The following is a 15,866-nucleotide window of genomic DNA, read 5'->3' as shown; positions in this document are numbered from 1 at the left end:
ATACGCAAAGAGCGGTGAGTACCTGGAATGCATTGGTGTGGATGTGGTGGAGACTGGTACAATAGGGACATTCGCATAGGCACATGAATACATTAAAAATAGAGGGTTTTGATATGAGGTACAGAAAAGTTACATTGCATCGGAACAACTTCATGAGCTGCAATGTTCTGTGTTCAACAAAGTGCAAGCTGATATATTAGTTACGTGGACTGAGAAGCGGCAGATAGAGTTTGATCAAGAGAAGGGTGAGGCAATGACAGGAAGGATGTGGAGGTTTTGGAACGGGTCCGTAAGAGACGTGCCTGGATTTGAAGGTATGAGCTATTGTTCACATTTCTAGACCCCAGCTGACTGGATGGGAGCAGAATCCCCCTCCATTGTCTTGTAAATATTGATCTCGCAGCATCCAGCTCAAAGGGAGCCGAGATTATAGCTCTTTACTACCACCGATAACTTTTCACCAGAGATATTTTAAAATATCAAAACATCTATTTCAGGGGTTCCCAACCTTTTTGTTCCTCTGTAACCCTTGGGCATTTTTATAGGTTCCTGTGTACCCCTAAAAATTAAGAATAAAAAAAACACGACAGTGTGCAATCTGACTGCAGATTACAACACCATGTATTGTACAGTAGTTTTTATTCTATCAGACCCTGAAAAGTGCAAATGTACCACTTGGGGGGTACATGTATCCCAGGTTGGGGACCCCTGATCTATTTGGAAGCTGTGAATTGTGAATGCAATAGTTGTTTAAACAAGATAATCAATTAATAGTGGTTCTTGATTTTGTTGCTTCACAATTGTTTCGACTTATTCCACCTTGCTTCTACTCATTATTATTCTCCTCCTTCCAAGTTTTACTTGAAAATCTTTGCCATCTTGGGATTCAGTAAATACTGTCAACATAAAATGCAACCTGAAAAGAGAGCACGTATGTAACCTCTGAGTAGGGTCCTTTTTATTATGGCTTAATAGTTGCCATTAGGGAGGCACGGTTAGTGCAATGCTGTGACGGTACCAGCGATCAGGGTTTAAATCCCCTGCTCTCTGAGGAGTTTGTACACTCATCCGTGTCTGCGTAGGTTTCTCCAAGTGCTCTGGTTTCCCCCACCATTCAAAAGGTACTAGGGGCTGGAGGTCAATTGACTGTAACTGGGCAGTGGTAGCTTGTGGGCCGAAAGGGCCTGTTACCATGCTGTACGTCTGAATTTAACTTAAAATAAATGGCATTCACATACATGACCAGTTCAAAGGGGTAGAAATTCATTTGCCAGTGTCTTGGTTACCTGTTCAAGATTCCTTTATTGTCATGTAATAGTGCAGAACATATATTACACAAAATTGCCTTCCGACTGGTGCAAGGCGGAGAATCACCATTAGCGTTGCCCTGATATTCAGTTCCAAATTCTTCAATGAATGGCCCTTCATTTAATTCCATTTCCTTTCCTCAGATTTGCATCTTATTGGTCTTCCAGTTTTTTTTAAGACGTGGCTTACACGTTGAAATGTAATCTTAATTCAATCTCAATTCAAAGACATTGATTGATTTCTTGTGCAAAAAAAGGAAAGCGCCAGCACTTCCTTGAAAGAACGTGCAGGCTCTGGTACCTGTAATTTCATCTGCTGCTCTTTCTCCTTGACTTGGATGGTATGTTTTGCCTGGGCAATGGGAGCCTCCCACATGCAATTAGAAATGAGCAAGAATAGGTGTTCCACCACCTAAAAAAATCCACAATACACATTATGTAACCAAACCTTTGCTAAATGTGCAGACTAATCATCTTCCCATAATTAAATACCGAATAGCTGATCCCATGTAGAAGGTGCCCCCACCCCCAACTTTTGGCCCCGACCACCTCCTGACACCCCAACCACGAACCCTTGCCTCGGCTACCTGTTCATCTGAGTTCTCAACACTCCAACCAGCCGCCTATCTATCCAAGTTCCCGATGCCCCTACCGCCCACCCATCCAATCTCACAATGCCTCAACTCAGGACTCTCACCCACTAGAGCTCCTGATGCCCCAACCATGGATCCTCGCCCCAGCCACCCGCCTATCTGACCTCCCGACGCCCTGACCATGGATCCTCATCCTGGCCACCCACTGGAGCTCTTGTCGTCCTGACCACGGATCTTGGTCCCAGCCGCTAACCTATCCAAGCTTCTGACACCCCAACCATGGGTCCTCACCCACCAGAGCTCCCGCTGTCCTGACCACGGATCTTCCCAACTCCCGACGGCCCCAACGTGGACTTATCACCTGGTCCTGGCCATCTGAGTTCCGGACACCTTGAATGACGCAAGTACTTATGCGATCAAAAGTAGCACCCGTGTAAAAGCCAACACCCAAATTTAGACTGAAAAATTGGTCCCCAAAACTTGACTATTACACAAGCAATAGACAGTACTTAAAAAAAAATCACCATCAATATGAACAGAATTCTTTACCTGTATCATCTGATCGTCTTCTACACTGGACTCACAGGCAGGCAATACAGCTTCCAGAACATGAAGGGCCAGCAGTCTGGTCCTTAGGTTGCCAGCCAGTGGGACACCTGTCCACAAAATAGAACATGGCATTTAATACTCTGGTTTGCTCACGTGAAATTATGCGCATCAATAAATTCGGGAAATGTGAGAGAAATGCATGAATTACAATCAAATTGTGATTTTTTTCTTTAATTGATGTATACTGCATTATCCTAACTGACTTTCAGAATGTACATGCCATTAACTTCCTTGTAATAAACTCACTGACATTTCAAAGAAATATTTACGACTATTACAATCTTCCTGAGATGGAAGAGGTAAAAGTTTGCAAATCTTTGGGCATCAAGTTTAAGTGAAATATTGAAAAAGAAATATATTGAAGTTACTGAACAGAATATCGCCCAGTTTTACAAACAAGGAGGATTTGGCAGAAGTAGAATTTTAAAAAAGCAAATTAAATGTTAGATAAACAACAGCGAGGGTGTGGGTAAGAGGGTGTGTACAAGTACTGCATCAGAGCATTTTGTCTGAAGATCCTCCAAACATGTTCAGACCAACACACTGGCCATTTCTTTGGCTTGGCTTCGCGGACGAAGATTTATGGAGGGGTAAAAAGTCCACGTCAGCTGCAGGCTCGTTTGTGGCTGACAAGTCCGATGCGGGACAGGCAGACACGGTTGCAGCGGTTGCAGGGGAAAATTGGTTGGTTGGGGTTGGGTGTTGGGTTTTTCCTCCTTTGCCTTTTGTCAGTGAGGTGGGCTCTGCGGTCTTCTTCAAAGGAGGTTGCTGCCTGCCGAACTGTGAGGCGCCAAGATGCACGGTTTGAGGCGTTATCAGCCCACTGGCGGTGGTCAATGTGGCATTTATTGTCTTATTAAAATACATGTTAGGTTTCTGAGTTGTGAGAAATTGATCAAGATGTTAGAAGTTGTGTACCTGAGAAATATTTTTGAGCAGCAATGTTAAGCAGGACTTCAGTCCATTTCGGTGATGCCATTTTGGACTGAATAGCCTTTGAAGAAACAACTCTTCGTAGGAAAACCAGAAAATCCCCCAGCTGCAGCTCTGCTGTGTGCTGCTTTCGGAGAATAGCTGAAAAGTGAAGATCTGAGTTAACAACCTGCTTTCTCTATTCAGAGTTTATTTAAGAAGTCATTGGTAAGTTTTTAAATCTGTGAGGAGAAGCAAAAATTGTGGGGTTGACCTTGAATGATCACAGTCTTTTTCCCAGGAATTGAGAGTCTAAAATTAAAGAGCACGTTTAATGTAAGGAAAGATATAAAGGGCATCCGATGGGCAGCTTTTCTCCCCCCAGACAGAGAACATTGAGTACTAGAACAAGCTACTGAAGGTAGATAAAGGCAGGAACAATTACAACATTTAAAACTCATATGCAAAGGCTTTTATTTATTTAATTTCATGGTGCAACATGGGAGAAGCCGATTTCAGCCAATGAAGCCAGTGCCGCCCAATAACATCTAATTAATCTTCCAATTTACTAAGTTTTTGGAGGGTGGACCAGTGCACCTGGAGAAAAATCAACACAGGTTACGGAAAGAGCAAAAAAAAACTCCTTACAGACAACAGCAGATTCAAACCTGATAACCATGCCCCTGTGAAATTGAAAGGAATAGAGGGAGATGGGCCAAGGTTAGGCAAATGGGACCAGCTCAGGTATGCACCAAAGGGTCTGTTTCATGCCATACAACTCTATGACTATGTATTTTATAGACAGCCATTCTTAACAGGGCCACGGCACATTTAATTAAAAGCCTCATTTTCTTTTCACCTCACGCAACAGTCAGTAGGAGAGAAGTACAGAAGAAACCAAAACTTTACTGCTTCACAGGGAAGGGGGGCCCATAAACTTAAGAGCGGGGTCATAGCCAGAGACTAGCTAGTCTTGACAAGATCCCACTGAACGCAGTACAACATTCATTTCAAGAGGAATAGAATACAAGAGCAGGGATGTGATGTTAAGGCTTAACATGGCATTGGTGAGACCTCACTCGGAATATCATGAGCGGCTTTGGGTTCATCACTGAAAAAAGGATATGCTGATGTTCGAGGGAGTTGAGAGGAGGTTCACAAGGACAACTCCAGGAATAAAAATGTTAGCATATGAGGAACATTTGACGGCTCTTGGCCTGTACTCAGTGGAATTTAGGAGAATGAGGGGATATCTCATTGAAACATTTTGAATGTTGAAAGGCATGGACAGAGTAGATGTAGAAAGGTTATTTCCCTGTGCTGGGAGAGTCTTGGACCAGAGGGCACAACTTCAGGATTGAAGGGTCTATGTAGAACAGAGATGTGTTGGAATTTATTCTTCTTTTAAAAATTTTTTATTGAGTTTAACATAAACTTGCATACAAAATTTTAAGGAAAACACAGAACAAGTCAGCACTTATACATACAGGTACAAAAATATTCTTTAGCTAGACTGTGGTGAATTTGTGGCCCCAAGCAGTTGTGGAGGCCAAGTTGCTGGGTGTATTTAAGGCAGAGATTGATAGGTTCTTGATTAGCCAGGGCACCAAAGCTTGTGGAGAGAAGGCCGGGCAGTGGGGCCGAGTGGAAAAATGGGCAGACTTGATGGGTTGAATAGCTCATTTCTGCTCTATAAAAGGGACAATACAAGTGGACAGGATGGTGGCAACATTGACACACTAGCCTTCATCAATCTAGGCCCTGAACACAGGAGCAGGGACGTTATGTTACATCTGTGTAAGATGGTGGTAAGAACACAATTTGGTCATACAACTAAAGGAAAGATACATTAAGCCCCAAAGGGTGACAAAAAGATTCTGGGACTGGTGAGAGGCTGGAACTTTCCTCCCTGGAACATGGGAGACTAAAGGGTGAGATTACAGAGGTTTGTAAAATCTTGAAGGGTATAGTTAAGTTATACAGTCATGACTGTCTTCCCCAGAGTAGGTGGAATCCAAAACTGTAGGATATTGACTTAAATTTAAAGATATAAATATAAAAGACTGAAGGGCAGCTTCTTCTCACAGAGGATATATGCAAGGAGCTACCAGGGGAAGTGGTAGAACCAGGAACAACTTTACAATTCGAAAGACAGACATTTGTCAAACAGACTAACTTGAACTTGATGACTCTAATTCAAACAAGCTGTTTATTTGGTACATTGGCTAATTCCCATGTTATATTTACATTGCCCACAACAGGCAGTCCCCGGGTTACAAACAACTCAGTCTTCTGAACGGGCAGTTCCCCAATTCGCATGCGTGCATAATGAACATTGTGCCAATTCACACATGCGCATAATGTTACCTCACAAACGCTAAATAAGATCTGTAAGTACCTGTTCTGTCTTATGTACAAATTCAGCTTATGGACAGACCCAGGTAACGGAACCTGGGGACTGCCTGCACTACCCTGCCCCTATTTTAATGTGCCCTTTAAAGTTACATACTTCATACCTCTAAAATCTTTGGAATCCTCTGTCTCAACAGCCTCATCTAATTTGTTGTCTCTATTTCCATGCAAGGGCGTAAGCTGCACTCCGGCCTGAGAAAGTAGATTCTTCAGCTGACTGCATAACAGGTCCAACAAAGACTGAACCACCTTCGGGCTGAGTTTATCTGCGTATGTTCTGCAAGAACAAGGCAAAAGTGAGGCATTAGGGTAAACCTGAAATGATGCAGAATCTGGTCAACCTGATCCAATCAGTGTCCCCCATTCAATGCAACTGAAACCTGCCTGGCTGTGGAAGTTTCTCATGAACATGTCCATTCCCCCACAATAAACCAAAAATCCCATGAATGTACCTCTCTGTGATGTTCAGCACGGAAACCTGCTCTTCCTACAAGTCCGTGCCCCCCCCCCCCACTCCAAAACCCCAAATAAACCAACAACCCCTCTACATTCTTGAAGGAGGGAATGAAACTGGAGCATCTAGAGGAAACCCACGCAAAAAAGGGAGAATGTACAGCATGAGATTCAAAATTTTTCACTTGGCCGTCTTGGCAGGTACCATTTTTACTTTAGCTAATGTATATTAAACTTGTGCAATTCCCATTACACTTTTCCAACTGAAAAACAGAAGTACATCCCAACACTGAACACAGACCATCAAAGCTGAGCGTTTGATGAAGACAAAGCGTAATAAAATGCCTAGAGCACAACTTTCACTGCAAACATTTGCTTTTCTCTGGGCTTAGAAATTCTATTAGAATGATCTTAGTCATTTTAGTGAGCCGGCAAGGAACGCTAATTAGCTTTTGTTATAAACTTATAACTCTCAAACTTTGTTTGGGACTTTGTTAGCACAAACCAGTCAAAATGGTAAATTCAAAATAGTAGCTTTTAATTAAACTATTAACAACACATTTACTTATCTCTAAACTGACAACTCTAAATTTAACCCCACTATGCGCAAATGTAAAAGTATGTGTGTGTGTATAATTAAAGTCTCAGTTTGAAAAATCTTTAAAAGTTCAGCATCATTTTAGTCTTGCTTGAAGCTCTTAAACTCTCAGTTCAGAAATTATTATAAATCGCTTTCAAACATCACATTTTCGGGTCTCTTTACTCACAATGTGGCTACTTTCTTCCACTATGAATTCACAATCCCAGACAAGGGTTAAACAAATGTGGTTACCTTCTTCTACAATGAAGTCACAAACTAGAAAAGGGTTAAACAAAGTGGCCAAACACAAAAATAGACCTAGTAGAAATCTGTCCTCTTTTCCAAAGAAACAACGAAATGGTCTTCCTTATTTCAAAAGCCACTGATTCTGCATTCCCCTTTCCCCAGGAGTAACACACAACAGCACCTGTTCTGGTTATTGCAATTCAACCCTGTCTTTCACAAGGTTTCATCCCGTGTCACAGGGGTTTTGACTTCTGTACTCTCTAAACTGAACTCTTCTAAAACTGAACTCAAAATGTCTGAATTTGGTAATATATTTCTCCAAATCATGTGACTATTACTGAGGTGAATCCCAATTCTTGGAAACTACATGACCATCAGTTTTATTTCTACCAAAATTCTGTTCCTTTTTCAAAACCATTCCATGTCCATAACAATTTCTAACCTCATTGCTGTTCAAGAGGCTTTGATAAAAAAACAGATGGCTTCCTTCAGCAGTTCTTGAAATAATTAAGACCCATTTGAAATCCATTAGTTCTGTCTGCCCAAGACTCTGAGGACGAATACTCTTTTCTGAGTGCAATGGTGTATCTGCAAATGTGACCTTGGACCAGCCCATAGTATTTTAACTCTATAATTTACTTTACTAAGACATTTTTATATTTGAGAAATATAGTTTAACATTAAAGATTAACATAAATCTGTTACACTTTGATCTTACAAATCAATGATATTTATATTCCAAAATATTTACTGATTTTAAAAAAAACCTTGAATGTCGCACATACCCTGTGGTGATGGCTAGAATCTGAAGTAATCTCGTACTGGCGACCTTCAATGCTGTGCTGAGCTGTGAAACACCAGGCTTTTGTATCAACTGCAGTGGCTGACCTAGCATGGTGTCTGTACCACACAACTGGGACAATACATTTAATAGACCACTAGATATTGCCAAGGAGACATCAACAGGTTGGTATCGCACACTAAGGGCAAATACAGTGACCAGCAAAAGACGTTGTTGTACACCTGAAAAGCAGAGCATCAAGCATAAATAAGAACTAGAATGTGCATTCTAATATAATTATTAAAAAATCAAGAAGGCAGAAATACCCACTAGAATATTTAACCTTTCCTCTCCATTCACAGCCAGCCTCCTAGTGTGCCTTTACCTCCCTTATCCACCTATTACCTCCTGCCCCCCACCATTTTGTTCAGGCGCTTGCCTACTCAGACCTCGATGAAGGGCTCAAGCTCAAAACGTTGGTTATGTATCTTTCTCTTTTTTGACCTGCTGAAGTTTTCCAGCATTCAATCACGGCACCTGCAGACTTTCATGTTTTATGGCTTAACCGTTGCATTCTTTATCAAAAGAGATTTTGCATAATCCTCCACTGTTATACACTAAAATGTTATACACTAGTTCAACTTACATGACCTTTCACTTCGAAGTCAAGAACCAGGGCTGCACAAGGGGATGTGGTGGGTGGGGGGAGTGGGGGGTGGGTGGGTGGGGGGGTTAAGAATGTAGCTTAAGAGCAGAGAATGTTAACTGGGATAGGATATGCAGATATATTTCAGTAGCTGAAATCTGCAGCTAAAATTAAAGCACACAGGGCAGAAGAGATATTGAATTAAAAATCTGAAAATTTGTAAAAACTAAGACAAACAGGCACCATGGCACAGCAAGTTGAGTGCCTACATTTTTATGGAAACAAATCTAAGCACAATTTAAAAAAATCAATAATGATTTACATACTCTACATGTAGAGTATCTAAATAATATTTAATGAATTCTGAGAATATTTCTCTCTAACATTAAGTGTAGAGATTAGATTGCTGGAAGATAAGTTAAGCCAGAGCTACAAAGTTTAAATAGTAGCTACTTCCACGAGCTGCACATCGGATTCCTTGTAAGCAAGGAATCGCACAATAATATGGGTTTACATCTTCTATTGGTCGGTAAAATTTATGTAAAGAATCTTTTTCAAACCAAAAACCCTGGAAGCACATTTCTTTGGGAATGTAAACATTCATAATCTCCCCAAGTTGGATCTTTAAGAATAGAACAAAGAAATGCTCTTTCCTTTTCAGAAGATACATGTTTAATAGAATGAAGGAACCTGAAAACAGAGTCCAGTGTAGATCAGTTACATTGTAAATGCTCTAAATCTCTTCCTCATTACGCATTTAGTTCTATTACTCAATCCTTTCCAAAAATAATGCATGGAGGAATGAATTTGTAATTAAAAAAAAATCCCAGCAAATTGGTACCTTCCAGGTTTTGTGCTAAAATTCCACACCCTTACCAATGTGGTGCTTGTTTGCTTGCAAAGCCCGCTCAAGGATAGCTGATAGCTGTTGGTAGATCTTGTGAACTGCAGCCTGGATGTCCATTTGAATGCTCCTCTTAGCAGCCCTGATGCCATCCTAAATGATCAAATTAAAAAATAAATTTAATTAGCCATATACAGTGCAGACAAGCACCATTAATATTTGCAAATATACGGGAATTTAAAGAAAGTCAGTTTTCTTTAAATAGACTATTTTACTGCTCCACTTGGAAAATGTTCTCTCCCTCTTTGAAGTTAGTACTATGAGACCCTCTCTCACTACTCCCCGTCTATGATTTCCACTGCTCTCTTGCTCCTCTTCTCTCTATCTCCAGTGTTCCCTCCCCCACTTGAGCCCGTCACCCTATCAACTCCTTGTAACGGCACGGATTTACCACAGCTTCCAAACAAATAATGAGCACGCCGTGAAGTCAACTTTCTTTTATTATTCACTAGGCACAACACTGCATTCTTCAACTGCCCAAACACCGCCCAGCTAAACCCCTCCGACCTTCTCATTGGCTCACCCATATACTGACACTTCACACACCCGAGCATGCACGCTAATACCCACGCGTCACAAAGCTTACGTCATCAGTGGCATCTGGCACACCACTCCCAACTAAGATAAGTGCACAACCGCGACAGCTCCACCCCTGCCTCCGAGACATGGAAGGAGGCGACTTATTGGAACTGTCCTGCTACGTAACGGTACAGAGGGCTGACAGTTCGGCTCGACCTAGTATGATATTGCAAGACAGGCAAGGTCCTCTGGCTCTGATGCAGAACATGGACTGTCAAACCTGTCAACTTTTCCATTCCTGTTGATCACAAAGGTCTTTGGGTGGCGTCATAAGACCTGAAAAGGTCTATTGTAAACGGGCTGAAGTGGTTTGCGAACAGCATCATGCTGGAGGACACACGAATACAGCATTGTAAATCATTCAGTAAATACACTGCAGGTGACGCCTGCCGCACAGGAGTAGGTTGGAGTAATCTCACGATTTCCCCAAAGATGATCAACATAACTAGCTGGATCATAGAGCATTGTGCTTGGACTCAGATTTACAAGTTCGCCTGGCATAGTGAATGTAGTGTCATATACCAAGATCTACCTTAACAGCAGAACACACTCTAAGGAGAACCACAGCAAACATTCGCTCCACCACCTGCTGTTAATACTGCCTCCAATTTTCCATGGAAACACTCAACAAGGCCATTAATCTGCAGATGGTAAGCCGTAGTGCAAATACAGGTAACGTCCAGAAGATCAGTGAGAGCTCAGAATAACATGGACACGAACCGAGACCCTTGATCTGTTATTAATAGTGACCGGAACAGCAAAAGATGGAATTCAATGATCCACAAAAGCCCTTGCGACTGTCTACGCAGAGATGTTAGTGATAGGAACAGCCAATTCCCATCTGGTAGACTGGTCTTCACACGTAAACAGATGTCAGAAGCAGGCCTACCAAATTTAGGAAGCATATGCTGGAAACGGGAATCTGGAACAACAAAATCCCCAAGCTTGGATTTCATGTGTTTGGTGACTTTAGAGCGTTGACACAGAAGCAGGTCCTTGTCCATAATCCAACATCCTATTTAACATAAGGCCAAGTAAAACATCTCTGGGCGAGTAGAGATGTGTGCTTGTACTCGCAGTATGCGAAAGAGGCTGGTGGTGAAAGGATGACCTTCCAATAAAAAGCAGAAATGTTTCACTGTGAGGTAGCCGGCCAAGAATCCTTGACCAAACATAGTATACTTTGTCTGAGCCAGTGACAACTTAGCTAAAAAAAATGCCAGAGGTTCCAAGTGCCCACAGATCCGTCGTTCTAACACTGTTCTCACATCACTGACTTGGGCTTTTGATGTACAAGCATCGCGGCATTCGCAAGCACACACAGCATCATCTCCCAAAGTTAATGGTCTTTTAAAAACTAAATAAATTGAAATCTGAATTTATGTTTTCGATGGAGTCAAGATATAGGGTCCTTTTTGCATTCGACCTGGTCATGCCCTAAGGTGTGATCCTTCTGGGAAGATTTGTGGAATCTCCTGGAACAAATTACCAGAATTCAATACCCTCGGGTACCAAAATTGTTTTTATTGGGAAAGTTAGCAGATATCAGACCTAAAATGAGGCTGTTGAAATATCAATTGAAATTTGTTAAACTTGCATAGCCATTACTTGGAAATCTGATTCCCAACTGAGTCTGACCCGCTGGAAGTCAGAAATGCACAGTTGTCTTCGCCTGGAGAAGATTACTTAGACCCTCAGAAATTGTTGCAACATATTATTTAGAATATAGAACCCATATATAAGATACATGGGGGGGGGGGGTTAACCTTTGATGAATTCCCCCCCCCCCCCCGGTCTCCAATACCACTATCTCCAGTTTCCCTAGCGACGTCTATGTCAAGACATTGTCCCTTAAGGGAGGAAGTAACTCTGGAAGAATCACATAATGTTTAATCTGTATGTAATTAATGCGTTTGGAAAACAGGTGATTTTTGTCACATTAGAATGAGAGAATTACCTCTTTTTTCCTTTTCTTTTGGGGGAGGGGGTCTTTCTCTTTTTTTAAATTTTTTCCCTCTTTTTTTTCCTGTTTCCTATTAAGAATCGGCACAGAGTGCAATTTTGTATTTACAAAGAATAGAGCAGAATTTGATTAAGATAATGTATTGATTCTTCCTTCTTTGTACATCAACATGTAGTTCGGTCTTGGCATTTTATTATATCTGCAAGCTTTCTTTGATTTTGTTTGTTTTGTAACTCTAGGTTGATTGAAAATTTTTAAAAAGCAAAAAAAAAGTTAATGGTCTTTTGAACGGACTTATTGGATCCTTTTAGTAGTTCAGTAAGGGGTAATAGAGATGCTACCGCATTTGGCAGGAACTGGCGATACGAATTCATTACGCCAAAAAAAAGTCACAACTGGACAAACATAACGGGTGTCGGAAATTCTCAAATCTCTCGACTTTCGATTCATTGGACAAAATCCCACATTGCGTTACTCTGTTCCAAAACTACAAGTTCAGCAGTGCCAAAAACCTATCGACTCGGATTGATCACAAGGCCAAACTCATCAAGCCTCTGAAACAGTGAGGTAAGGTGGCACTTGAGCTCCTCTTCGTCCACACTTGCGACCAGAATATTGTCGACGTCAACGAACACAAAATTGAGGCCTGCGAGGACGTGGTCCATAAACCACTGGAATACATGACCAGCCTGGCTTTCACAGAAACTTAAACGTGCCGAAAGGCGCAATTATGCCATCTTTGCATCATCAGAAAGTTCAACTGGAATCTGAGAGTAAGCACGTATTAGATCTAATTTCACAAATACATGTTTGTCGTAGATGTTTGCTGAAAAGTCATGTAACTTGGGGATGTTGTATCGGCCAAACACGGTAGATTTGCTCAGGGCATGATAATCACCACAAGGCCACAGATCCATGGAGATTTACTTGGAACCATATGCAAAGATGAAACCCAGCAGCTGTCAGATCTGCGGACCATGCCCAACTCTTCCATTTGGTTGAATTCCAATTTTGTGACTTTAAGACAGTTCGGGGGCAATCTTCGAGCCCGCATTACCACCAGAGGGCCCCGTGTCACTATATGGTGGGCTAATACACATTTAACGTCTGTGTGACAATACGATGGGGTCACTAGGTGAGGCAAATACTTGAGCTGCAAGGCTCAGAAAGGTTGGAGCCTGGTTGAAGGCTCATCAGGCGGCTGACAACATTGGAGGAACAACAGATGCAACTCACTTGCATACAAGAGCTGCGGTCCACAACGCAGTGATTTTTCAAATCCACCAATAAATCTGCTTCGAAAATGGAATTTTCCATTTGCAACCATGAAAACCCACCAAAAAGGTTTCTTGAGACTGAAACCCAACGCGAGTGACCTCTGGCCATATATTTGAAATGAGATTCATTCACGGCTGAAACAACACGATATATTGGGGTGTCTTGTGTTCCAACGTGGTTGGAGCGGCCACTGAAATCTCTGCACTGGAATCAACAAGAAGTTGAACACCCAGGAGACGATCTTTGAGGAAAAGAAGGTGGCTGGCGTGCCCATGGTCAGCAGTTGCCTCTACTACTGGGCCGGTTGTTTCCCAGCTGCCATTTGTAAAAGTCACAAGGGGTTGACAGGACCAGGCAGCAGCACCAAATAACGTTGTCCATCACCTCGACCACATCCTCGACCACCATGATTCCAACCAGGTCAATGGAAGGAATTCCGTTGCATGCCCAAAGCCTGGACCTGAGTAGTCAGTGCTGCCATTTGCTGCTCCCACTCAGTTCTCTTCGACCGCTAAAGGGCTGGCGCTACCTTCGACCGCTAAGGGGCTGGCGCTACCTTCGACCGCTAAGGGGCTGGCGCTACCTTCGACCGCTAAGGGGCTGGCGCTACCTTCGACCGCTAAGGGGCTGGCGCTACCTTCGACCACTAAGGGGTTGGCGCTTCACAAGGTGCAGTAAGCAGTTGTTCTAGTTCCATTTGCTCCAGCTGACTAGGGGAAGAAGTCAATCCTTCTATCTTCAATGCAGAGGTCGTGAACACAACGAGGTTGGGATGATCTGCCAAATGATCGAGGGTGAATATTCAAAACATCAAAGAAACCCGTTTCCACAATTGCCTTCGACAGGGTCTGTTCCAGCCAGCCTGCACCACCTCCTCAACATCTGTGCCTACCATCTAGTAAATGGCCAATACAAGTTTCCCTAGATGGCTGAGTACCCTGCAAAATAGCCACTTAAGCATGTCATAAACTACCCAGATCCACCAAGACAGACACTCCACTGCTTACGTCATCAGCGGTGGTTGGCACTGCTCCCGACAAAGGTAAGTACATGACCATCCCCACCCCCACTCATCTGGATCCACCTATTGCTTGCCAACTTCACTTTATACTGGCTATCTTGCTTTTACCCTCTTAGTCCAGATGTAGTGCCTGAATCTGCAATGCCTACCATCCCTTTGCCTCCGCTGACGGTGACTGATCCACTGGGTTCCTCCCACAGTTTGATTTTCTTTTGCTCCAGTATTTTTGCAGCATCTTGCGAACGTCCAATTTAATTGTTACATGTATCGAAAATGCAGTGATAGAGGATGTTTTGTGAGCAGACCAGTGGACAACTCACACTCAATCAAATTAAGGCAGTACAAAAGCGCAGGGTTACAGAGAGAAATCAGTTGGTTCCGAGCAAAGGCAACAAAAATGTGCTATTTTGAGGTTCATTCATTGTCTGATAACAGCAGGGATAAAACTTGAATCTGGTGGTGACATGAATCTTCTTTCTGGGAGGAGTGGTGGTCAGGACAGGATGAGTATTTATTTTAATATGTTGCCTTCTTTTCCAAGACAACGAGAGTAAGAGATGAAGTCAAGGGAGGGGAGAGTGGTCTGTGTGGTTCTTTTCCAACAAGACAACGAGAGTAAGAGATGGAGTCAAGGGAGGGGAGAGTGGTCTGTGTGGTGGACAAAGCCACGTGCAGTTTTCAGCAGTGCAGCTCCCGTACCACGCAATGGCGCACCCTGACGGGAGGCTTTCAGTGGCGCGTTAAGGGATGCTGCCGACATCCCAAATTTCCTCAGCTTTCAGGGGAAATAGAGACACCGGTACACTTTCTCGTCATGGATGGATCAGCGCAGCTCTCCGGAGATGTTCACCTCCATTTAGCGTAGCGGTTAGCATAATGCTATTACGGCGCCAGCGACCAGGGTTCGAATCCGCCACTGTCTGTAAGGAGTTTGCACAATCTCCCCATGTCTGTGTGGGTTTCCTCCAAACCGTACCGGGGGGGGGTTAATTGGGCTCATGGGCCAGAAGGGCCTGTGCCATGTTGCACGTCTCAATTAAAATAAAACCACCTCAGCACAACTGACATGGACCAGGGAGCGAGTTCTGCTCCTCCATTAGTCTTGCTACTATTTTAAAAAGGACAGACAATTCTCTCATAACTGGTTCCTACTGTTGACGTTATTGACATGGCAGTTTTACATTTTGCATTGTCAGTGCTAACACTGAAGAAATTCTCTCCACACGCCTCATCAGTCAGGAAGGCGCAGGAGCACCTACGCTTCCTCGTGAGGTACTGGCTCCCATCTTAACATTTTACAGGAGCATGGTTCTGCCTGGCTCCCTCATTGTGTGGGTCAGTAGTCGCAAAGCATCAGAATGGAACTCAATACAGAGGATCATCAAAACAGCTAAGATCAATGAGGTCTCCCTTCCCTCTAATGACGACATTTAATGGAAGTGTGGCTTAAATAGGGCTCGATAAAGGACCTTTTCCTTTCAGCTCATGGCATTTTTTGACCCACTACCATTAAAGAGGCACAGAAGCCTTAAGATCAGGACTGCAAGACTGGGAAATAGCTTCTTCCCACAGGTTGTAAGAT

At 42.9% G+C, this 15,866-nt stretch overlaps 1 protein-coding gene across 9 annotated transcripts in view; it reads right to left on the bottom strand.

Moving 5' to 3' along the window:
• Positions 1-15,866, bottom strand: part of herc1 (HECT and RLD domain containing E3 ubiquitin protein ligase family member 1) — a 221,413-nt gene that overhangs the window by 116,755 nt on the left and 88,792 nt on the right. For all 9 annotated transcript variants that reach the window (XM_069902884.1, XM_069902890.1, XM_069902891.1 and 6 more), the window contains exons 28-33: positions 9,416-9,536; positions 7,898-8,135; positions 5,938-6,110; positions 3,428-3,583; positions 2,450-2,556; positions 1,609-1,719 (exon numbers count right to left, since the gene is read on the bottom strand). In XM_069902884.1, coding sequence (XP_069758985.1) covers positions 1,609-1,719; positions 2,450-2,556; positions 3,428-3,583; positions 5,938-6,110; positions 7,898-8,135; positions 9,416-9,536 — 906 coding nt within the window. The remainder of the gene's footprint in view (positions 1-1,608; positions 1,720-2,449; positions 2,557-3,427; positions 3,584-5,937; positions 6,111-7,897; positions 8,136-9,415; positions 9,537-15,866) is intronic.

This window comes from Narcine bancroftii, chromosome 11, assembly GCF_036971445.1.
Source record: "Narcine bancroftii isolate sNarBan1 chromosome 11, sNarBan1.hap1, whole genome shotgun sequence".
Lineage (NCBI taxonomy): Eukaryota > Metazoa > Chordata > Chondrichthyes > Torpediniformes > Narcinidae > Narcine > Narcine bancroftii.
The sequence above is the reverse complement of the archived record's forward strand: the minus strand, read 5'-3'. Positions and strand labels throughout refer to the sequence as shown.